The 24,456-nt window shown below is 38.4% G+C and overlaps 1 protein-coding gene across 1 annotated transcript; it reads right to left on the reverse strand.

Annotated features, from left to right (window-relative positions):
* Positions 1–8,707: 8,707 nt before the first annotated feature.
* On the reverse strand, positions 8,708–23,992 carry LOC128856412 (uncharacterized). Its single transcript, XM_054091710.1, has 3 exons — positions 23,381–23,992; positions 11,593–11,725; positions 8,708–8,834 (listed from the first exon to the last, which is right to left on the reverse strand). Exons 1-3 carry the CDS (start codon positions 23,544–23,546, stop codon positions 8,726–8,728), a joined length of 408 nt encoding a protein of 135 aa, XP_053947685.1. The 5' UTR covers positions 23,547–23,992; the 3' UTR covers positions 8,708–8,725.
* Positions 23,993–24,456: the final 464 nt, after the last annotated feature.

Genomic DNA, 24,456 nt, shown 5'->3' on the forward strand with positions numbered 1-24,456 from the left:
ACCTAACAGAAGTTTACGCGCCAATTATTTTTTTTATTTATTTTTTTTTTTTTTTTATTATTTCTCTTTTTAAATTACAATCTGTTAAATTTTAACAATAAGTAATTATTTTTAAAGAAGTATTGGAATTTTTTGTTCTCTAACCAATGCTAGATACACATTCAATTTTGCTTCAGATTATGCTACATTATATTATTTTCTGTGTTATAATTATTATTATTATTAATTATTATTATTATTAATTATTATTATTATTATTTAGTATTATTATTACTTTTGTTTTTCTTTATTGTTTTGTTAAATTGTGAGTTCTGTTGGAGTTAACCGTTTTAATCTTCGTTTTCCCGCTTTCTCCGATTGTGGTAGTTTGCGCATTTGTTCATTTTGATCATTTGTTTTTTTTTTTAAAGCTAATAAAGCGGTGTGCCCGATTGTTCTAAATTCTAAATTCTTTAAAAATTCTGATCAAATCGTTTAAACTTTTTTGAAAATTTGTTAATTTTTTATTTGCGCAAACTTTGAAACTTAAATTCATATAGTTTTTGTAGGAAAATGAAATATTTTCATACAAAAATTTTAAAATTAAATAGGAAGCAAATAATTTTCTGTTTCCTTTAAAATCTCCTGCTACGTAAAATTAACACTTTGACTTTGACTGCACACACTCGCATGTGAATGAAATTGCCATATCAATGTTCTCTTTTACTCCCTAACGTATGCTCGTATGTATGTGTATATGCTCCTATCTCAGTATAATATTTTGCGCTCACGACTTTGTGACGTTAGATAAATTGTAAAAGTTTTGCTGGCGGGAAGTAAAAGTTTGCAAGATAGCATTATTTCCTTCACTTTCTAAACTTAAGTGATTCACAATCACATGAGATGGCACCGAACAATTCACAACAAATTGTACCTACGACAAAACACACACACACATGCACATGCTACAGTTACAAGTATACTCACACTTGTGCAATTGACTGTGATGCAATTCATTTTGTTTGTGTTAAGAGTTTATGCACAGCTCTCCCATTTTCGTATCACGGCACTGTTACTCAAGTCACAAATAGAACATTGAAACGCTTCTCCTCGTCAGGGGGTGGCTTTCAAAAAGGTTGAAATATAACAAATAAAATCAATTTAGACGGCATCTTACCAGAGGTGAAATTAGGTTTGTAAGTTAGAAAAGCAACAAAGTTAAGTATTAATGTATTGGGGGTATTTTTGGATGGCTTGAGTAACAAGGTAATTAACCAAAGTTGTTGACCAAACTATTTATTTATAAGTATAAGTATGTATAAGATAGTTTATTGGCCAGCAGATTTTAAACGACTCTCCCTCTCAAGGGGGGACGCGCTGACATTAAAAGCAAAATGTACTTGAAAGATGTTTTGGCCAACTTTGGCCTGTCACAAATATACTAAATAGAAACTAGGCATGTTTTTCGACTTCTACGACTAATTCGAAAAAATCACACAAATATTAAATATTAATATATAATAGATTTTTTTTTTTCGAACTCCATTTATTCCATACAATCTGTCATAACAATAGCAATAAGTACTATTTTTATCTACAATTTAAATAAGAACAGCTTAGAGTAAGAATTCCCAGGGGAACTCGTTACTTATATAATAGATAAGAAATAAATGCATGTTGAGTATATTTTTTAATTAAAGTGAAAATCCAAACATTTTATTAAAGTAAAAATTCAATTAAGAAAGCAAAAGGCAGTCAATAAATTTATACGCATTTATTAATAAGGTTAAGTTTTAAGGGCCAGTGTTGATTTTGAATAAAATACAATTTTTTTAGGAAATTATTGTCATTTTTCTTTATTATGATAATACTGATATGGCTTAATTACGTATGGAACAAAATATCGGCCAAATGGCCGCTGTGGCCTCGGCGGCACACCTCCATCCGATCGTCCAAATTTTCGATGACGCTGAGGCATAATTGAGGTTCTATGCCGTTAATGTGCCGAATCGTCTCATACTTTAGCTCTTGAATTGTTGCTGGCTTATCGACGTATACCTTTTCTTTCAAGTAACCTAAAAGAAAGAAGTCCAACGGTGTCGTTGACGGTTAGGTGTGGTTCACATTTAACATCGGCCCTTGAAATTTAACCACCCTTTATAATTTGATGTTTCATGCCTGCAGTAGGCTTCGAAATATAGTCGTGCACTAACCATTTGGTTGGTAGAAATGATTCGTCAAAAAAAATAAACAGTCAGAAAAAATAAATATCTACCTCAGTTGAATTTATTTATAGAAGTAAGTAGGTCCGACTTAGGTAAAAAGCTTTTCCCGAATACCAACTGTATGTTGTTTTTCGTTTTTTGTTATTTATTTATTTTATTTTTTTTGTTTTTTTTTTTTTGTGGTGCATATGCATATTTGAGTTGTTGTGAGTCGAATTATTTCCCACAATTAAGTTAAATATTTAAGTTGTGTCATGGCATTGCGGCAATTTAGCTGATCTAACCTCCCCTTTTTATGCCTGCCAGCCACTCTTACTTTTCACAGCTGGAAAGTAATATAATATGTTTTTAACACGAAACTCGCTTATAATGCTCCCCTTACATTCAATAAAACGCATACGTAATACCCCACTGAAATAAATTTAAAACCATAAGTATGTCAAGCAGAAGCTACCAAAGCAAATACAAACAATTTCGGCCGCAGGTAAATAGTAGAACATTGCTTACTACGCCATTAAATAAATACAAATGTTTACATTTACCCCTCCGAATAATGGATTGTACAGTCAGTTTTTATTCAACCGTACAATATTGTACCCTCATCGTGAGTAGCTAAAATATAGTACCTAGCGAGTATGTGAAAGAGGAATTTTTCCTAACATTACATATCTTTGCATATATCAACACACATACATCTGTACATGCATGGTTAAACATTTGTGTTATTTCAAGTCCTACAGAAAAAAACAAAGCCAATTGAAATGACATTGAAAGTTGTATACCGTTTTTTCAGGGGTCAGTAAGGCATTAAAATTACCTCAAAATGGGTATGTATGTAAATGTATGTACTTATATGAGTATGTATACATGGAGTAGGGGAAACGAATTAAGAGCAGCGTACTGTGATTACAGAGAAGAGTGAAAATACAAGGCTGTGAAGGAAACAAAAAAAAAATAGTTCTTGAGAAGAGTAGGATATGAGTATATTTTCAATAATTTTCCATGTATTGACATACATATGTATGTATGTATGTAGGCGTTATTTTTTAAATATTTCATATTTATTTCTGTCATGATTGAATGAGCGGGTTCGAACTAAGCTCAAGAGTTTTTATATGTATAGAAGCGGTCAAGGTGGTTGACAATTCTAAGCATTTTCTACCATAAACGAATGCTCGCAACTATTTTATATGGAAGGAAATGCGAAACATTCTCAACAACAACAACAAAAAAAACATGGCAAATGAGTAAAAAAAAATTCTAAATATGTGTTACGTGCTCATCATTTGTTGATAAACGCTTTGCATGCTTGAATTTTTTTAGAACTGGAAACAGTCTCTAGGGCAATATATAAGGAATCTGGTGAATGCTCCAACAATTCGAACTTTAGTTCGTGGATTTTAGCCATTGTCAAAATGTTCCTCTGACTCTGCGCATTGTCTTGATGAAAAATAATTTTTTAGTTAACACACTGCGTCTTTTTACACGAATTTTTTCTTCAGCTGGCCTAGGCGGTTACAATAATATTCAGAATTTATTGTTTTACCAGTTTGCAAGTAATCCACCAAAAAAAATTCCTTCCACAATCCAAAAAACTGATGCTAACACCTTCTTGGCCGCTTTCTGGGCACGAACTCGTTGCGGAACCGAAGAACCAAATTCACAACACTTCTTAGTCTCTCTTTTTATTTAGAGTCATGGTAATAGACTCAAGTCTCATCCATAGTGGTGAATCGACACACAAAATCCACTTTATCCTTTCGAAAATACTTTAAATGTTGCTTAGAAAATAGCATTCGAATGAATTTTTGTTTCGTTGTTAGCGAATGTGGCACCCATTGAGCACAAAGCTTTCTGAAACTCAATAATTCAGCCAAAATATTGCTTATATTGCCTTATGAGATACCCAGGCCCTCCACTAAATCCCTTTAAGTCACTCGACGATTTGCTAATACGAAATCCTGTATTTTGCCTACGATTTCTGATATTGCTGCTGTTCAGAGCTTTGACGGACGTCCATGACGTGGTTCGTTTACAAGGCTTGTAAATTCAGCAAGCCATCTTTCTGCTGTACTAATTGATGGAGGTTATTAATTGAGGCCTATTATGAGGCAAAAGATAAATCGTTCTACAAAATTCGTACTCAAATGTTAGAGCAGCGCTGGAACGATTGAGCTGTTCTTGATGGGAGTTCTCTTCTTCCTAATTGGCGCGATAACCGCTTACGCGATTTTGGCCGAGTTTAACAAAGCGCGCCAGTCGTTTCTTTCTCGTGCTAACCGGCGCCAGTTGGACACACCAAGTGAAGCCAAGTCCTTCTCAACCTGATCTTTCCAACGCAGAGGAGGCCTTCCTCTACCACCAGCAGCTGGTACCGCATCGAATACTTTCACAGCCGGAGCGTTTGTATCCATTCGGACGACATGACCCAGCCAACGTAGCCGCTGGATCTTTATTCCCTGCACTATGTCTATGACGTCGTAAAGCTCATACAGCTCATCGTTCCATAGCCTGCGATATTCACCGCTGCCAACGTGCAAAGGTCCAAAAATCTTGAGCAGGATCTTTGTCTCAAACACTCCAAGCATCGGATGTTGTCATCGTCCATGCTTCTGCGCCATACTTTAGGACGGGCATGATGAGAGCCTTATAGAGTGTTAATTTTGTTCTTCGGGAGAGGACTTTACTACTCAGTTGCCTACTTAGTCCAAAGTAGCACTTGTTGGCAAGAGAGATTCTTGGTTGGATTTCAAGGCAGAAATTTTTATCGATGTTAATGCTGGTTCGTAAGTATACCAGCCTAAGTAAGTCCTTTACAACCTCGTTCACTACCATACCCATTCGCTTTGCTTCTTTATCCAGTTTGGAGAAGGCAGAACTAACAGCGCGGTTGTTAAGGCCGATGATGTCAATATCATCGGCATACGCCAACAATTGTACGCCCTTATAAAATAATGTGCCTGAGCGATTAAGCTCTGCGGCTCGTACGATCCTCTCCAACATCAGGTTAAAGAAGTCACACGACAGCGAGTCACCCTGTCTGAAATCTCGTTTGGTATCAAACGGCTCGGAGAGGTCCTTCCCAATTCTGACGGCGCTGCTGGTGTTGAGCAACGTCATCTCGCATAGCCGTATTAGTTTTGTGGGGATACCAAATTCAGACATGGCGGCATACAGGTAACTCCTTTCCGTACTGTCGAATGCAGCTTTGAAATCGACGAAAAGTTGTTGTGTGCCGATTCTGCTTTCGTGGGTCTTTTCCAAGATTTGGCGTATTGTAAATATTCGGTCGATGGTAGACTTTTCAGGTCTAAAGCCACACTGATAAGGTCCAATCAGTTGCTTGACGGTGGGCTTTAACCTTTTACACAATACGCTTGTTAGAACCTTATAGGCGATATTTAGAAGACTAAACCCGCGGTAATTGGCACAGATTGCAGGATCTCCCTTTTAATGGATTGGGCAGAGCACACTTAAATTCCAATCGGCAGGCATGCTTTCATTCGACCATATTTTGCATAGAAGCTGATGCATGCAACTTACCAGCTACTCGCCGCCTTGTTTGAATAGCTCAGCCGGCAGTCCGTGTGCGGCCGCGGCTTTGTTGTTCTTTAGCCATGATATTGCTATTCTCACCTCGTCATGGTCGGGTAACGGAACGATAATTCCGTCGTCAACGATTGGGGTATAGGGATCTTCACATTCTCTGTGACATGCGCAGCTATCACTATTTAGCAGGTTCGAGAAGTGTTCCCTCCATAATTTAAGATTGCTCTGGATATCGCTCACTAGATCTCGTCTTTGTTTTTACAGGAAAACGCCCCGGTCTTAAAACCTTCTGTAAGCCGTCGAACTTTCTGGTAGAATTTTCGGGCGTTGTTCGCATTGGCCAGTATATCAAGCTCCTCGCACTCACATATTTCGGCCTCTCGTTTCTTCTTTCTGAAAATACATCTCACTTTCTTTTTCAGCTCTCTGTAGCGATCCCACATGGCTCGCATTGTGCCGGATCGCAGCGTGGCTCTATAGGCAGCATCTTTCCTTTCTGCGGCAGCATGACATTCCTCGTCGTACCAAAAAGATTTTTCTTTGTTAGGCCCGAGGCTTTTCAGCCGATGTGTTAAATTCAATGGAGAACCTCTTAGCAAGCAAGTTTATCAGGCGAACACCATGTTACGATTGGGAACCGCTGGTGCATGCGGCTAACTGACCAGACTTGGCACTTTCCGAGCAGCGCTTCAATTCTCACGAAGAAGCCAAAAAATGGCTCGATGATTGGGTTGCGGCCAAGACGGCCAATTTTTTTGGCGCGACATCCACAAATTGCCTGAGAGATGGGAAAAATGTGTCGCTAGCGATGGGTATTATTTGGAAGAATAAATTTGTAACCAGTTTGTATTAATAAACGTTTGAAATTGAAAAAAGTCATTTTTACAATATGGAAATGAAAATAAGTCCTTTATGATGATGTTTTAGCCTTACTTTTACCAATTTTTTTTTTCAATGACCCATTAGCGTTTTCGCTTAGTGTACTATGCATCTGCCCATGTATCTGGGCGCACAACTTGATTGCTGTCCAGATGCTCACCAAGAAAAGAAGTCTAATTTAGCAGCGCCCATTGAGTGCACTGAATATTCGTATATTTTGTTTAAATTGTTAATGTGAAACAGTGAAGGGACAAGTACGAGTAAACTCGTGGTATTTTCTATTTGATCAACGTTGGCATTCTTGGCACACTATAAATTATGTACATAAAGCGATGCAAGAAACTTTGCAGATCTTCAATTCAATTCACAGGAAGCAAACAGAAAAGGGCAAATGGAAAATTTTAGCTTTAATTAAAATATAATAAAAAAAAAAAAAAAAATAAATAAAACTGATTTAAATAATTGTCAAGGCACACATAGCGACAGCAAGTGGAACGTGGAGCAGAAGTATGTGCGACATGTCAAGCAAATTAAAATGCTACAAAACAGCTGGCGGTCAAGTAATCCTCCTATCAGAAGATGCTATAAATTTTGCGATTGGTCCCTAATGTCAGTTCTGTTTTGACATTTGTGTAGTAAACACATGCGAAATACACGTTAATGTTACGCTACACTGCTCCAGAACGCGGAATATTGCTGACTATTTATTTGACCAATAATCGGTCGGAGGCTTTGGCACAACGAGAATTTCGTCGCAGATTCCCTTGCCGCCCAACGCCTACTGGTGAAACACTGCGACGTTTAGCCGCTCGCCTCGAAGAGACTGGCACAACACGAGATGCTGCCAGACGTGGCAGACCTCGGAGTAGCCGTTCTGCAGAGAATATTGCTGCTGTAGCCGAGGATGTCATGGAAGCGCCGTCGACATCGACCAGACGACGTGCCACGCAAATGGGTATCAGTCGACGGTCTTTACAGCGAATTTTGGTGCAAGATTTGAAGATGTTTCCGTACAAAGTCCAGACGGTGCATCAGCTGTTAGCTGCTGACCGCCAATCGCGTCTAACATACGCTCAAGCCATCCTTAATAACCACCAAGAGGAAGATGAGTTTTTGATTCATGAGTGACGAGGCCCATTTCGATCTTAGCGGGTACGTAAATAAGCAAAATTTACGCTTCTGGGGCACTGAAAATCCGCGTGTAACCCACGAAGAGCCATTACACTCGCTCAAAGTCACTGTATGGTGTGCTGTTTTCGCTGGAGGAGTCATCGGACCTTTTTTCTTCAAAGACGTCGCGGGCCAAACGGTTACTGTGAATGGTGAACGCTACAGAGCAACGATCAACGAGTTCTTTTTGCCGCAACTTGATGAATTGGGATTGGAAAACATGTGGCTCCAACAGGACGGTGCAACGGCACACACTGCACGTGCCACAACCGATATGCTGAAGGATGCATTTTCCGGGCTCCTAATCTCCCGTTTTGGCGATTTGCACTGGCCAGCAAGATCGCCTGATTTGACCGCTCCAGACTTCTTTTTGTGGGGCTTTTTGAAGTCGCGAGTTTATGTCAACAAGCCTCAGACTCTTGCAGTTCTTAAAGACAATATCCGTCAAGAATGTGAGGACCTATCGCCGGAAGTTTTGGCCAAAGTGATGGAAAATGCCATAAAAAGGGCTCAAATGGCAATCAACTGTGGCGGCGGCCATTTACATGACATCATATTCTCGACTTGATGTAAAAAAAATTAAAAGACCAAATAAAAATAATCCACAAAAAGAATCAAAGTTTTTCATTTTTTTTTTTAAATTACAGCCAAAAAACATCGCAAGGTTACTTTTGCGCCAATTACAGCAATCGCTTGAGCGTTTTGGAGATAGGAACTATTTTTGATCATCAAATGTATTCAATTAAAATAATTGTTCGGTATTATTAATTAAAATATTTTAGTTTATTTAGTTTAAAAAAATGTACATTTAATTTAGTTTAAATTAAAGCATTTACAAAAATTTCTTAAATTAAATTTATTTTAAAATATTGTAATTGTAAATAATTATATCTATAATTGGCTATGCAAAATTTGTCTATATTTTATGTAAAAAAATTCAGAAGCGTACATTTCACGTTAGTACAATCCGGCAGTGATGTAAATAAGTAGCAAGAAAGTTTGTAATCATAAATGAATTCACATGTGGGAAAACTGAAATGAAAAATAAATGTTGAATTGATAATATAATAAAATGGTTTCAAAATTCATTGTTTCAATCGGAGAGTTTAAGGGGTTAGGAGTAATTAAAATTTTCAAAAAATTTTTTTTGCATTTTCTCAAACTATAATATCTTAAAAATATCTTTTGAAATTTTGAAGTGAAGCCGACAAATACTTTTCGAGTTATTCAACAATTAACAAAGGGCGCTCGGGCGCTCCGGAACGTTCGAGATCAAGTAGCTAGCAGCACCTGCTAATCAACTAGTATGGAAAATATGCCCCAAAAATATTCAATGAAGGTAGAAATTCATTATTTGTTATAATGAATACACTGGGACTTAATTGTGGGCCTAACTCTCATTTGTATGCTGAAAAAATGGATGCTGTTCATATGAAAGTGGCAGTTAAGCGCGCTAACGACAACACTCGGGAAGGTAGAATGCTACGTACTCAACAGCCAATTCATATTTTGGAAGCTGCTATGACGGCTGAAGAGCTTTTATATGGCCCAGGAATAGATGACACAGTGCAAGTAATTAAATAATTCGTATAACCCTACATAAATCGATAGCAAACTTTAAATGCGTTTTTCTCAAAACTATGTTTTTTGAACTGGTGATCACTGTAACTTAAAAACCGCTTGGTAGATTTCAATCAAATTTATACTGCTTTTGAAAAGCATAAAAAACTCTTGCCTGATCGAAGGGTTTTTTTTTAAAACTTTCGATTTTCTTTAAACAATTTATGGTCGGTGTTTTCTTGAAATTCGGAAAAGCATTTCCTGAGGCCACCATATTGTTAATTTTGAAAAAAAAGCTTCGATCAGGCACAAGATTATCTATAAATAAACCCAATTTCTCTTGTCCGATAGATTTTAGACGAATCTCCAGTTTGCAGGCGCAACAAAGAAGTAAAAGCCAAGATACCTGGATCTTAACCCCGCCAAGCAGGGCAGCTAAGGAGAAGGTGCTGAGATGATTCCCCCTCATCCTCCATACATCCAACGCAACGCAAGGACTCGAGGTAATTCCAAGTCTCACAGCATGCATTCCTCGCGCATAGTGTCCTGTGACATTATCATTCAAATGCCACGTGATATCAGTACATCAAATGATTTGTCTTTTATTTCTTCGTTTGGCGGATGTTGGCACAAAATGAAATCACGAAAATCAATTCCATGTGCACCATCGTCGTATGCATGCCGGCTTTTCATACGTTCGTAGTTCGACCGTTTCTTTTTCTTTTCTACTTTTTTTTGTCCTGATTTTCTAATGTACAAAACGTTGTTGTTAGTCTAGTGCCACCACCTTCAATAAATTCGTCTGGCACCAAACAGTAGAGTTCAGTGTTAAATGGCGTCTATTTAATTGTCTAATAAAGGGTGGTTAAATTTTAAGGGCCGATGTTGAATGTCAACCACACTTAAACGTGAAGCTCTTTTCTGTACTTCATTTGATATTTTTCAATTTCAAACTAATTCAATTTGAACCATAGAAAGACACACTATCAAGCAACGCGTTAAAGTTATTCAGGCTTATTATGAAAACCGGCGTTCAAATCAAAATGCATATCGCGCACTTCGTGATTTTTTCGGTCAATTTAATCGTCCAAATATGCGTACAATCAGAAAAATTGTGCAAAAGTTTGAGCAAACCGGGTCTGTTGGAGACGTGAAAACACCAGTGCATGCTCGTACAGCTCGTACTGCAGAAAATATTGCTGCTGTTCGCGATAGTGTGGTTGAAGAGCCGCCCACCTCAACTCGTCGTCGTATCCAACAATTGCACCTCTCACGCTCGTCGTTGATGAACATTATGCTAAAAGACTTGCATTTACACGCTTACAATGTGCAATTGACTCAAGAACTAAAGCCTCTTGACCATTTCAAGCGTCGTCAATGGTCAGAATGGTGGCAGGAACTGGCAACAGTGAATGACCAATTTTCGAAGAAAATCATCTTCAGTGATGAGGCACATTTTCACCTCAATTCGTCAATAAGCAGAATTGCCGCATTTGGGTGAATAATAATCCAAGAGTGATTACCGTAGAATCAATGCACCCACAAAAAATGACTGTTTGGTGCGGTTTATCGGCCGGCGGCATCATTGGGCCGTATTTTTTCCAAAATGAGGCCGGTCAGGCAGTTACTGTGAATAGTGTTCGCTATCGTGAGATGATAACGAACTTTTTATGGCCCGAATTGGAAGATACGGATGTGGACGATATGTGGTTTCAACAGGACGGTGCCACTTGTCACACAGCTCACGAAGCAATGGCTCTTTTGCGCGAAAAATTTGATGGCCGAATAATCTCACGTCGCGGCGATGTCAATTGACCGCGAAGATCATGCGATTTGACACCGTTGGACTTTTTTTTGGGGTTATTTGAAAAAAAGGTGTACGTAGATAAGCCAGCAACAATTCAAGAGCTAAAAGATGAGATAATTCGGCACATTAACGACATAGAACCTCAATTATGCCTCAGTGTCATCGAAAATTTGGACCATCGGATGGAGGTGTGCCATCGAGGCCATTTGGCCGATATTTCGTTTTATAATATACGTAATTGAGCTATCCAATATTATCATAATAAAGAGAAATGAGAATAATTAAAAAAAAAAATTATTTTATTTAAACTCAACACCGGCCCTGAAAACTTAACCACCCTTTACTTAAGAAACCCATCAATACTGCAACCAGTAATTTATTTTCTATTATTACAATATTTTCCTATAATTTTGATGGACTTACTTTATTGTGAAAAACCAAGTACATTTGAAATTGCACAGTATGCCATATGGCTTCTTCAACTGCTCCTTTTTATTGACCATCGTGCTTTGTAAATTATAGCCATCGTAACGACGCCAGCAATGATTCAGGTCGCCTAGAAGAAAAATGAAAATTATATTTATTTTTATCACCACTTCCACTGGATGTTGCACACTCTATGTGAAAGCAAGAAAGCCATTGTTTATTTTCTCATTTTGAAAATGACAATAGACTCGTTTTGTTGCTATACAGCGCAGGATGTAAATATACATATCTATACGAGTATATATGAGAATAAATATGTCTGTGTTTTCATTGCAAAAATATGTTCGTACTTTGACTTGCAGACTCGTTTAAATGGGAAGATGATGAAGTGCAAACAGAAGAGCAACTATTCGCTGGGTCTTCGTATTGCAGCTGCTGCCATTTAATAGACGCCTGAGTTCTGTTTTTTTTTTTTGTTTTGTGCTGTAAGTCTGATTTACGTTTTCATTTTTCATTTATGTTTACTTATTACAGATTTGACTTAAGTTTATTAAATGGAATTTAATGAAGATTTTTCGGCAACAATGTCCAAATTAATTAAATATTAATATATTTTTCAGTAAGCGGCAAGCAAAAAGTAACCCTGGAAACAAGGTAATTATTGTGCATTCTTTAAATATTTGAGAACTCTTAAGCAGCAAAAATAGATTTCTTTTGACAACTCTAATTTTTATTTATGGTGCATTTTCCTCTACCTTTCGTAATTTCTGTTGGCGTGTGGGAGTGTACTGCTTACCGCTAGAAAAACTACTTAAATCTATTTCCTTATTTTGCATGATTCCAAAAATAAACTTCCACATTTCAATAATATCGTTATAGCCGTTTCCCAGAAACAATAATACAAGGTGAAGTCCACAATAAACCAATAAAAAACCATACAAATGATTCTAAAGGCGCCATCTTTTCACTGAGTAAGTGCGTTGGAGGCGGCCTCGGTCCTCGCGCTTTTCCAAATTTACCTACTTCCCCTCTTCCTAAAAAAACAATCATCCTTCCTCAACCCCAAAAAACGTATCATTCTCATTCTTACTCCCGCACAATGGTTGGCACATTATTTGCATTGTGGCTGGTAAAACAAGTAAAAAACAAAGAAACATACACAGTCACACATTGCATCAGTGGCGTCAGCAAGAGGAAGCGGGCAGCCGCACTAATAGCGCAGTCACACCAAATTTAGCGGAGTCCTCAACCATCCTTCTGGCAGCAAAATGTGAAACACAGATGGCGCTCCAAGCAGTAAGAAGGCGTTGTTCCTAAGCAACGACGGGTGGGCATTTCCACCACTTAGAACTGGTAGCGGCAGGCTAAATCAAATAGATTAACGAAACTAACGCAAGACAAGCCTTGTGGAGGCCCTCTGCTCCCGAGAGGAGTGAAGAAGGAGAAAAAAAAGTGCGTTAGAAGTTACATCCCTAGCTGACTTACAGTGAAAGCTTGGTGGCATTCGGTTCAGTGGAAGCTAAATTATTGCGTCTAAAGTGTCAGTATATTTGTGTCCTCGGTGCAAAAATGAGTTTCGAACAAAGTGAGAATATCAAATTTTGTTTTAAAATCGGTAAATCGCTAACCGTAACATTTGTTTTGATGAAAAAAGTCTATGATGATGAGTGTCTATCTCTGGCGCGAAATTCATGATTGGTATACACGTTTCTGAGATGGTTGAGTAGCTTACAGGTTTCAGAGATAGTTGTGAGGACATAAATGGCAATGAATATGCGGGCCGCCCAACATCAGTAATCACCGAAAACTTCATCGAAATTGTTCGAAAATTTATCAAAAAGAACCGAAAAATGAACTGAAATCTTCATTGAAATTCATAAAATCGGAATTGATTATCTCCAAAACTTAGATTTTTCGCATTTTAACTGAGCATTAGTCCTACTTCAGAAACCAAATGACCCAGCGGGTGACCCAAGATCATATCGACCACTCTGCATTATAGATGTTCTGGGTGAAATCTTGGAGAAATTAATCTGCACGCGCCGGGAGCAGCATCTGCAGAAAGTGCCGGCTGAACTATCTGGACATCAGTTTGGCTTCCGAAATGGTCGTTCAACCATTGACGCCGTCAGGAAGGTGACAAGCTTTGCAAGCAAGGCTATTGAGGGTGACAGGTGGACGCATGGTGGCAAAGAATACTGTGCAGTTGCCACTTTGGATATCAAGAAAACCTTCACTCGGCCCCAAGCCTTCATAAGCTCTGGAAGAAAAAAAAAACGCCAGCATACCTAGTACGGGTTTTAAGCAGTTATCTATCAGAAAGAGTACTTCTATACGATACGGATGAAGGTCAGAAGAGACATGCAGTGACGGGCGGAGTACCGCAGGGATCTGTACTGGGCCCGATCCTATGGAATGTGCTATATGATGGAGTACTGCAACTCCCAAATAATAGAATACGCAGACGACATCGCGTTGACCATAATCGCCAAAACAATTGCTCAGATTCTGAGCATCTGCCGCGAGGCAACAACAAAGGTCAAAAAAAGTCTAACGGCGGTTAAACTCCAGCTAGCAGGACAAAAAACAGAAGCAGTTCTCATTACGAGTAGAAAAAAGTTAGAAACGACTACACTAAACATTGATGGGTTTAATGTTAAGAAAGCATGCGGAAAGGCAACCATGGTAACGGCGGCACTGTCAAGAGTTTTTAGACTAAGTGCCCTTAGAGTTGCCTGTGCTTTCAGGACCGTATCGTATGAAGCAGTGTATGACACACATCGGGCATCATGGCCCCAGATGGTCTCTGAACTGAGTAGAGTCTACAATAAAGCCAAAAGCCTAAACAGGCGACTAACGGGGGAAGAGCCTAAGAAAGAAAGACAGGGGAGCATAAATGAGTGGCAAAATCGCTGGGACCTAGCGACAAAAGAGAGGTGGTGACACGAATTACTACCTGACACAGTTCCTGACGGGACATGGATGCTAAGGAGAGTAACTTCAAAGACTCCGCTACGAGGACGCAGCAGACAACTTGTTCTGTGGCAACGGTACTGAGAACGCGAAACATATCTTCTTCTCCTGCCCGAGATACGCATCTGAGAGAACTTCGATTGAAGAAATAATAAAAGTAAAACCAACCGCAGGCAACATTGTAAACCACATGCTGCAATCAAAGTTGGTGTGTGCCAAGATGGGAGAATGGTCCGCAAATGCGTTACAGGAACTGCGGAAAAAATAATGGGAATGCAGTAAACAAAGCAGAAAAACAAGTAATGAAGGGTACACAGAGACTGAAACAGATATGAAGAGTCATACTGGCCAGCTTGTCCCTGGGATACAGCGATATCGCAGAGCAAACTAAAGCTACAGAGGTCGGAGTTAGGGTTTAGTAGTTTAGTACGTAGGTGTACTTTTTCGCAAGACCAGTTTAGTAGTAATACTGACTGTGCGTGGTCCCAAATGAGGTGCACCTTTAGCGATCAGTATGAATCGTGCATGCCGTCTATGTGGACGATATCTATGTAAGATTCCCCCTTCGGATAAAAGAAAAAAAAACAGTTAACTGAGGACCAAAAATTTCTCAGAATTCAACATTCGAAAGACCTCATTAAAAAGGTGAGAACTTCATTTACAACTGTTAAATTGTAACTGGTGATGGTTGGTGATGGTCATATTTCCAACATGAACCCGAAACTAATCGTCAAAATGCCGAATGAAAGGCCCCACGTAAAATATTGCGTTAGGGGAAGTCAAAAATCAAGTCGATGCTAATTTGTTTTTACGAGTCCCAGGAAATTGACCACAAGAAACTCGTGCCAACTGACCAAACAGTCAATGCAATTTTCTACCTTGGCGTTTTGAAGTGTCTGTTGCATCAGATTCGTCGTATTCGCCCTGATTACCGCGAAGTAGGAAGCTGGCGCTTATTGCATGAAAAAACACCATCTCATCGATCTACTCTTGTGACTGATTTTTGACTAGAAATCGCATTTCAATCATCAATGACTCACCGTCTGATATGGCTCCCTGTGGAAAATTGCTCTTGTCCATGAAAGAGAAACATTTTGCGTCCGGAGACGCCATCCAAAAACCCAAAAAGCTTGTACCAACATCCTGAAGCACATTCCGGTCAATGACCTGAAGCACTCTTTAAGCATTAGATCCAGATCCAGAGAGAACTATTTTGAATAATAAACTCGAAGTTATCGGAACAAAGCTCCTGCTATTTCTACTTTAGCTCAGTCTTGTTTATTTTGGACTTTACCTTGTATAATTCTATTTTGCTGTCAGTCAAATTCCTTGAGTGTGTTGAGTGCACAGCTCGAAAGACTGAGCTTTGCCCACCTCTGATTTCAAGTGTGTGTTCTAGAATCTATAGCTCCTTTTGCTATAGCTATTTTTGTGGAAATATGTATATTGGGATGGCAACTAAGTAGTTGCGCATTTAACTCATACATGGCTTCAGTTGAATTCTCAAGTTTACAGCCGTAGTACAAATGTAAAGCACATTTTCTTATTTGATAGTACGCAATTCAGCTTTCAATCAGTAAAAAGAAAGTTTTTTGATCGGTTGCGTAGTTTTCGTTTGGCGTTCGTTGAAAAATGGAAAATTAAACGGAACATTTTTGTCATATTTTGCTTTTTGTTATTTCCGCAAAGGGGAAACCACATCGCAAGCTCATAAAAAGTTATGTGTTATTTATGATGGCAAAGTCTTAAAAGAACATCAGTGTCATAATTGGTTTGCCAAATTTCGTTCTGGTGATTTGTCACTCAAAGATGAAAAACGCTCCAGTTGAAGTTGATGACGCTATAATCAAAACAATAATCGATCACAGTACAACACGTGTAAAATCACTTAAAACAACTTGGCTATGTTCAAAAACTCGTTATATGGGTTCCTCACGAACTGAAAGAAACGCATTAACAGCTGCGATTTGCTAAAGAAACGTAATGAAAATTATCCATTTTTAAAACGACTGATAACTGGCGATGAAAAATGGGGTGTGTACAACAGTATCAAGCGGAAAAGATTGTGGAGCAGGTCAGGTGAACCAACTCAAACAACATCTAAAGCTGATATTCATCAAAAGAAGGTTTGTTATCAGTTTGGTGGAATTACAAAGGAATTGTCTACTTTGAACTCTTACCACCCAACCGAACGCTCAATTCTGATGTCTACATTGAACAACTAACGAAATTAAACAATGCAGTAGAAGAAAAGCGGCCCGAATTTACAAATCGAAAAAAGTATTATATTCCACCATGACGATGCAAGGCCACACACATCTTTGGCCACGCGGCAAAAATTATTGGAACTTATGGAGTGTTTTGCCACATCCACCATGTAGTCCTAACCTTGCACCATCTGATTACTTTTTGTTTCGATCTTTACAAAACTTCTTGAATGGTAAACATTTCAATAATAATGATGATGTCAAATCGTACTTGATTCACTTTTTTGCTAATAAAAACCAGAAGTTTTATGAACGTGGGATTATGATGCTGATCTGAAAGATGGCAAAAGGTCATTGATCAAAATCGGCAGTACATTACAGAATAAAGGAAAGGAACTAAAGACCATGAAAAAAGTGTCTCTCATTTTCTAAAAAGAATCCGCAATTACTTAGTTGCCAACCCAATAGGTAGTAATGCAACAAAAACCATACAATTTAAAATTTCAAGCTTTGTACGAAATTTAAAAAAAAAAATCCTTAAAACTTGAAACTCTTTCGTCAGAATTCTTAGACATTGGAGGTACGGAGTTTAGTAACCCATTCAATTCTGGTGTGTTATTATTATATCAATTGGAAATGGCTCGAAATTCGTGTTAATTTTTCATGTCATGTATTTTCTGCCATATAAAGAATGCTCGACCACCTCCAAAAAAATTACATTGTAATTAGGCCAATGGTCTTTATGGCTAGTGGTTAAATCACATTTTTTAGGTTTAATTTATTAATCTGTATAATAAATAATAAAATAAAAAAATCGTAAAAGTCAACGCGATTTTTGAGCCAATTTAAGTGCTAACACCAGATTTTTATTAAAATAAAATTATTAAAAAGTTGCATTTACATACATATATTCTAGTTATTCTCTATAAATGTAATTAGCCTGTGTGAAATGTATATTAAAAGTTAATAAAATACAGGTTTGAAAAATAATCGTCCAAGAGGTAGAGTTTTAGCTTGTCTTAATATATCAAAAATCTCCGTATCTAGTTTTAATTTATATGAAAACAAATATTTTAAATTTAAGTTTTTAATTACGAGAATTGCCTTATTAAATTAAATTTGAAATACCTGAAGTCATTAAAGAAATTAGTTCATTCTCGCATTTTTTGGGCTTTTGGTTTCTCATTTTCCAGCCTTAGTAGCAAATAACTATGAAATGGAAGACTTGTGGAACTCTTAATTGTAAGACACTCTGTAAATCTAATGGTGTATGTAAATAAAATAAATATCTGAATAAAAAACAAAGAAAACATAAAAAATACCTTATAGTAATTTGTTGGTTCGGGTAGTGTCCGCCTTCAGAGACCCACTGTGAGCGTGGAATATCAAATGTGGAATATCCAATTATAGAAAATGTTTTTCCTAAAACACCATTTGCCGTTCGCAGGTGACGCTGCAGGTTCCTTAATTGTGGAAGAACACCCAAGGAAGGCCGTCCTCTGCACGGTTAAATAAAAAATTTTTTTTTTTACATTTCTTTAAATCCACCCGTGCTCCGAATAAATCTGAGTAGATCTTGTAATACCAAGAAGCCTAGGCGGTTATTCTTAACACATCAGTGCCACCGATGTCAAACCTGATTCGAGCGAAGGCGGGGCAGATGCACAGAAAGTGGTCCGCCGTCTCATACTCCTCTTCAAAAGTTGGACGGAGTACACTGTCTGAGATGCCTCCCTTTCATGTGCTTCGCCAACAGAAAGTGGCTCGCCATCAGTCCAACCAGCTGTCTGCACTCCTTTTTGCTTAATGACAGGAGGGTTCGCGACAGTCGATCGGACATCACAGGTAACATCAGGCCTCCCTGAGCTTGCTAAGCTCGCTTGTGAGTTGTAGTGACCCATTTGCTAATCGTGTCTTTGATGGCTGCAGAAGGGAGTGGCAAAACGGGGTCTGTGCCATCTTCTTTGGGCAAAAAAGCTAAAGAGTCAGAGATCTCGACACCCACGATACCCACGTGTCCCGGGACCCATGTTAGCATCAGACTATTATGTCTACCGACGTAGTTTGACCTGGATTTACAGGACTCGACTACCTCTGATGTGGTTGGTGGGATGTCTAAGGTCATGAGCGCAGCTTGGCTGTCGCTGCAGACACATATAAATTTGCCTCTCCATCGGTTTTCCACAACAAAGTTCATCGCTTCTTGAACTGCATACACTTGCACTTGAAACACAGATGCATGCATTCCAAGTAAGTGTAGTTTTGTCCTGCTGTATTCCCCGCAATCCCCAGAGCCGGAGCCGTGCTCGGTCCTGGAGTCATCCGTGAAAATGTGAAAACAGTGTTTGCTGGCCTCATTTTCTGAGTTTGACCACAGTTGAGTCTCTGGCAGCACCACACTGTAAGCAAGCAAGGCTCTGGATGGCTGGGAGTCAAGAGTCATGGAGAGTATCGTTGGATCAAAGTCCAATGACGGACAGGGGTCGTACCAGTTCCCATTGTGTTTCAGCCTGCAGATGGCCTTGAAGGCCTCTCCTTGGATGAAAGCATCAAGTGGTGGTACACTAATCAGAGCATCTAATGCCGGCCTGAAGTAGTCGGAAAAGCTCCGCTGCCACAGATGACCACAGTGAATGTAGAGAATGAAAATCTGCGTGATACTTTTTGTTTGTTTTATAAAATATAAATTTCTAAAAAGTCGTGAAAAGGTAACTAACTCTAAAAATGATACAAATTGCAACTTTCGTCACCCAGTGGGAACACTGGTAATATTTTACAAGTGATACTAACGATTTCCACCGCATAGAGAAACGATTAATAATCCGCAGACTGCATCCTGTCCAGGAAAAAATCAAAAATTGAAAGCCGAAAACGTAAACCGAGGCCTCCACTGCGTATACTTTATTTCATAGGAAGAGTGTTCAACTAAAGGATTTTCCAATAAGAGGTGTTATTTTGATATTCAAAAAGAAATGCTATTTTTTAATACGAATGATCGGATGTTTTTTTTCAATATAAAGATGAAGGTATGCGGTTAATGGTGGAAAATAACATCAGGCAAATGACCTGCACGACCACGCTATCCTTTTCATAAAACTTTCCATAACCGAATTGCAAAGTGGCTGCCCTATGTCCTCGACAGCCGCACTAATTCCATCTTTGAGGTCTTGAATCGACCCAGGGCTGTTGGCCCCAAAGAAAAAGTCACTAGCCGTCTTGTTGAGAATAAACGTTGTCCAGATCAATACCATCCAATTCCGGCCATAAAAAAATGGTTAATCATCTCTCGATAGCGCAATCCATTCACCTGTAACACCTGTTATTGGAAAACCCTATTTTTTACGTTTTTATAAAACTTCTTGCTGAAGTTGAAGTATGAATTACTATACCTCTAACACACATTTTTTGTTTTAAATAACACTAGTTTACAAATTTTCAGTTTCAAAAATGCTCCTCGAGCAAAAAGCGTTTTTTAGACTAATTTGAGGTCGCTAAAACCAAAACTGACTTTTATTCTTTTTCCAAAGAACGGTTTCCGAGATATTCCCAAAAAAACCTGTTTTCTGTGCAATAGTGCAGTTATTACCTTCTATCTCGAAAACAGTGCGCGCCATTTCTTTGAAGTGCATAAATTTCGAAAGGCACACATATTTATAACCTACATGGAAATACATAATTCGTGTTAATGGAAGTCGTAGTTTACGCAAAACAGCTGTTGAAAATTAAAAAAAAGGTATTTTTTACGTTTTTTTACTAAATTATCAAAGTTTATTATTCTGAAACAAACTATTTTTTTATACCGACATAAGATAGGTTTTCTGAAAGACAATTTTGTCACCTACATTTTAAGCCTAAGTTTGTTTGAATCGACAAAAATTGTAGAAGTTATGACCCATAAAGTCAACACGTGTGATTTTGCAGCTTTTTACATGGCTATGTTTGAGGTCGAAAATACGCTTTTACTCTCAAACGTCTTCTTTCATGTTGTACGGAATCTTCACGAAGTTGCATCCAGCAGTAGTCGCTCATAATTCCTTGATCCCAAAAGCCCTCATAACGCTTTCTAACGGAGAGGATACCGTGAGTGTAAGTAAAGTGGTTTTCAAAATTCCGAAGTGGTAACTGCGGCGTGGGGGATGCCCCGCGCGCTGGTCGTCCTGAAGTCTTTAACTCCGACGCCTTGCTCGAACTCGTGGAAGCTGAGCCAAATTTGACAGTCGCTATGATAGCTCAGAGATTAAATTCATCACATGGAGCAGTTCACTGGCACCTGGTTCAGTTGGGAAAGGTTTCAAAGCAGGGAAAACGGGTTCCGCATAGACTTTCCGTCGCCAACCTTCAGCAGAGAGTGAATGCGTGTTCTCAGCTGCCGCAGCGGCGTGAAAATGAAAGCCACATACCGTTGCACTTATTGCAGCTAACCGAGGTGGAATTCGAATGGAGCCGTTTATAGCAGACGCAGCAATCGAATACTTCTGGCCCAGGGTTGGATTCAATTCCAGCCCTAAGGAGAAGCATTTGGAGCAAGGTTGCAGCGAGGAGTTGCTCCTGTGAATTAAGGGTTGGGGTGATGTGCTGTTCACTAGACAGGGCTAGTTTAGTAATTTTTGAAAATTTAGACCTTGAAAGTTTTTTTTTTAAATTAAATTGATGAGCAAATGAAAAACTGATTATGCAGCTTTACCATATAAAATTCATAGTTTGACGTGCATAGTAATTTTTATTAGTAATTATTTTCACAGTCAAGTGTAATTTGTATATTTTTAAGAGCATGAAAAACTGAGTATTCAAACAAAAGGCGAATATATTTTATAATAAAAAAAAAATACCAGTCTAACGGTTAGCCGCGATAGAAGTGAAACCTTCCGTAAAACAAACTGAGAGAGAATGAGACGAAAGCAGCATTAGGAGCGGGATAATTATAGGTTCATTATAATATTGCTATAAAGTTCATATTTTATTTTCTTCATTTTATTATTATTCATCCTCAATGTTTTCAATTTGAACAAATGATACGAGTGGCTTATGATAGCTAAAATATGATACAAATACTTTGGTTTCGATGTTGTCAACATATCTTTGAAATACCGCGTCAATTGTGGTGTTTGATCGTGTTGTCGATTCAGTGCGATTGTTACACATTTTTAAATTGAATGTTGTATTGAGAAAGTCTATTAAAGGAACCGCTGTGTCCAATGCAAAATTTACGTTAAAATCGCCACTTAATATCATTGGAACTTTATCGTAATCTTTTCTAAGTATCCGCGATACTTCTGGTGTATACTTTATTAAATTTTCGTGAATGAATTCCGTGATGCTATTTATTGACTGATTCGGTGAAATATAAATTGCCACAATTAAATCTGTTTTTCCATTGCTCAATCTGGTTTCGCATGCACATACATATTTCTCCCACTTTAGAGAGCTGAACAGACAGTGATTCTAGTTGCTGTGCATTCAGATCTATCTGTGGAGTTACAATACGAGCAGCGTCATTTTGATTGTGGTATATTGCAACACCGCCTGCAATTGCGGTAAATATTTAGAAATGAAAATATTTACGAATTGAATTTGAATTTAAAAGTACGGACGCAATACAGCACACGCGGTTGCTATTATGAGCGTCGTAACGCGTATATTACACACCCGTACTAACATACACACAAACATTCGTAGGACGCTGGGTCTAGGCAAGTATTAGGTAGTGTAGTATAGGTATACATAACGCCTTCTCGCTCACCGTGGCTCCGTAATACGCAGGTGCGTACACATACGTACTAGCATACATACGTATGACGCTTGAACTAAACACCAAAGTAAGTAATAGGCCGTGTAGTATACATACTACAATACTCACTATACTAGCGTGGTCAGCAGTACGCAGCCACACACATATACGTATATCAACATATAACGCTTCGTAGCCAAGAGTGTCGCTTTTTCGTTTCATCGAGTCTCAAATCACTCCCAACGATTCTAAAGAAGTTTTGACTTCAAAAACATACCTATTTGGGATAAAATATACGCCGGTTCAAACAGAAAGCTGTAGGTCCTTTTTTTGTTCTAATTTCCAGGAGCAGTCGTCTTTCGGCAGCCAATGGCAAACCTCAGGGTGTATTTCTGACATGAAAAAGCCCCACATAAGAAACTATTTGCCGTTCAGAGTCGGCTTGAAACTGTAGGTCCCTCCATTTGGAGAACAACACCAAGACGCACACCACAAATAGGAGGGGGGAGCTCGTGCAAACACCCAAAACGGGTGTCAGGGTGTAATTATATAAAATGTATACATCCCTTGTTGGATGTTCGTTGAACCGAGCTTTTTCTCCTATTTCAGCTGTGCGCATTCCACGTTTTTCCACACATTCATTGTAAACTTATTAGAATATATTTTTGTATTTTCACTTTCTCACTTTAATAAATGATTTTGCTTTTCATTTACTGCAGCACAAAAAACCACATATCCAATTCCATACCAAATAATCCTTTTCAGAATAATTTAGCTTAATTGACAATTAAGAAGAATCAAGAAAAAACTGCTTTCGCGTTTGTAATGAAAGTATGACGCTAGCGATATTTTCACTACCAGCAACTCATCAACTCACGTCTTATGTGTCCACCCCTTTCATGATGATGACGGTCGCGTCCCTCCAACTGGCCACCACGTCCATTTGTTGCCTCCGCCATACCGCTGCTCCCACCCTGACGCACATTTTCATGACAAATCAACAATGAACTAATGACCAAGAAATAAATCACAAAACGCGCCATTGAAAGTCAACTCACAAAACAAAAAGGCAGCTTATTTGTTTTCTTTGTAGCTCTATAATTCGTGTCTTTTTTTTTTTTTGTTTTTTGGTTTTTATTTCTTTTTTTTCCGACGAAATAAGTTTTTAGAGTGCTACTACTACGCCTTTGGTTGCAGGAAGTGATTATCGTTTGAAGCCGTCTTCACGTTCTTTTTGCTTTGGCTGCTATTTGGGCCGCAATTAATTTATCTACGTTAAGATTGCCAGCCAGCTCAAAAAGGTTTAATTGTGTTAAGGTGTTTTCCTGCGAATATCCACATTCACCGCCTTTCCGACATTTATGCACAGCGAGAGCCACCCCTGTACTGAGCATATTTTCGCATCAACATCGTTGCTCTGCGCCAATACCATTCAACCGCCTGCGACCCACGCAACTTGTGCGATTTTATGTGGGTGCTCGAAAACCGCTGATGGCTGATGGCTGATGCTCAAGTAGCAAACGTTTAACAACTGCTAACTGGCATCAAAGGGAATGTATGAGTATGTACGAGCATATATAATATATATATATGATAAGTATTTATATATGCACATAGTTTGTATAGCAGCAAAAATGCTAGTAATTGGGGGTGAACAACCACCCAGGCCGCACATTCAGCTTGCGTTACTTACTGCAAAAAGTCAAAAGTGTGATATTTTTAAAACTAATAGCAACAACAAACAACAAATTCAATTTATAAATATTTGTTTGTTTGTTTTTTTTTTCATTTTTGGCACTCTACAGTTTCGATCATTACACCAAGCAACCACTCTTACTTTCGCGACTTGCGTGCGCAGCAACCACATCTCTAATGTTAAAAATCGACTGACAACGTTTTACTTCGGATATTTCAATGCGAAATATGCTTTTAATGAATGAAAATACCCGTATT

The sequence above is a fragment of the Anastrepha ludens genome, chromosome 3, assembly GCF_028408465.1.
Source record: "Anastrepha ludens isolate Willacy chromosome 3, idAnaLude1.1, whole genome shotgun sequence".
In the NCBI taxonomy this organism is placed as follows: domain Eukaryota; kingdom Metazoa; phylum Arthropoda; class Insecta; order Diptera; family Tephritidae; genus Anastrepha; species Anastrepha ludens.

Coding starts and splice junctions, on each gene's coding strand:
- LOC128856412 (XM_054091710.1), bottom strand. CDS start 23,546: ATGGCGCGTTTTGTGATTTATTTCTTGGTCATTAGTTCATTGTTGATT. Junction 11,726..23,380: donor AAGGGGTGGACACATAAGAC/GTGAGTTGATGA, acceptor TTTTTCTTCTAG/GCGACCTGAATCATTGCTGG. Junction 8,835..11,592: donor ACTTGGTTTTTCACAATAAA/GTAAGTCCATCA, acceptor TTTTCATTTCAG/TTTTCCCACATGTGAATTCA.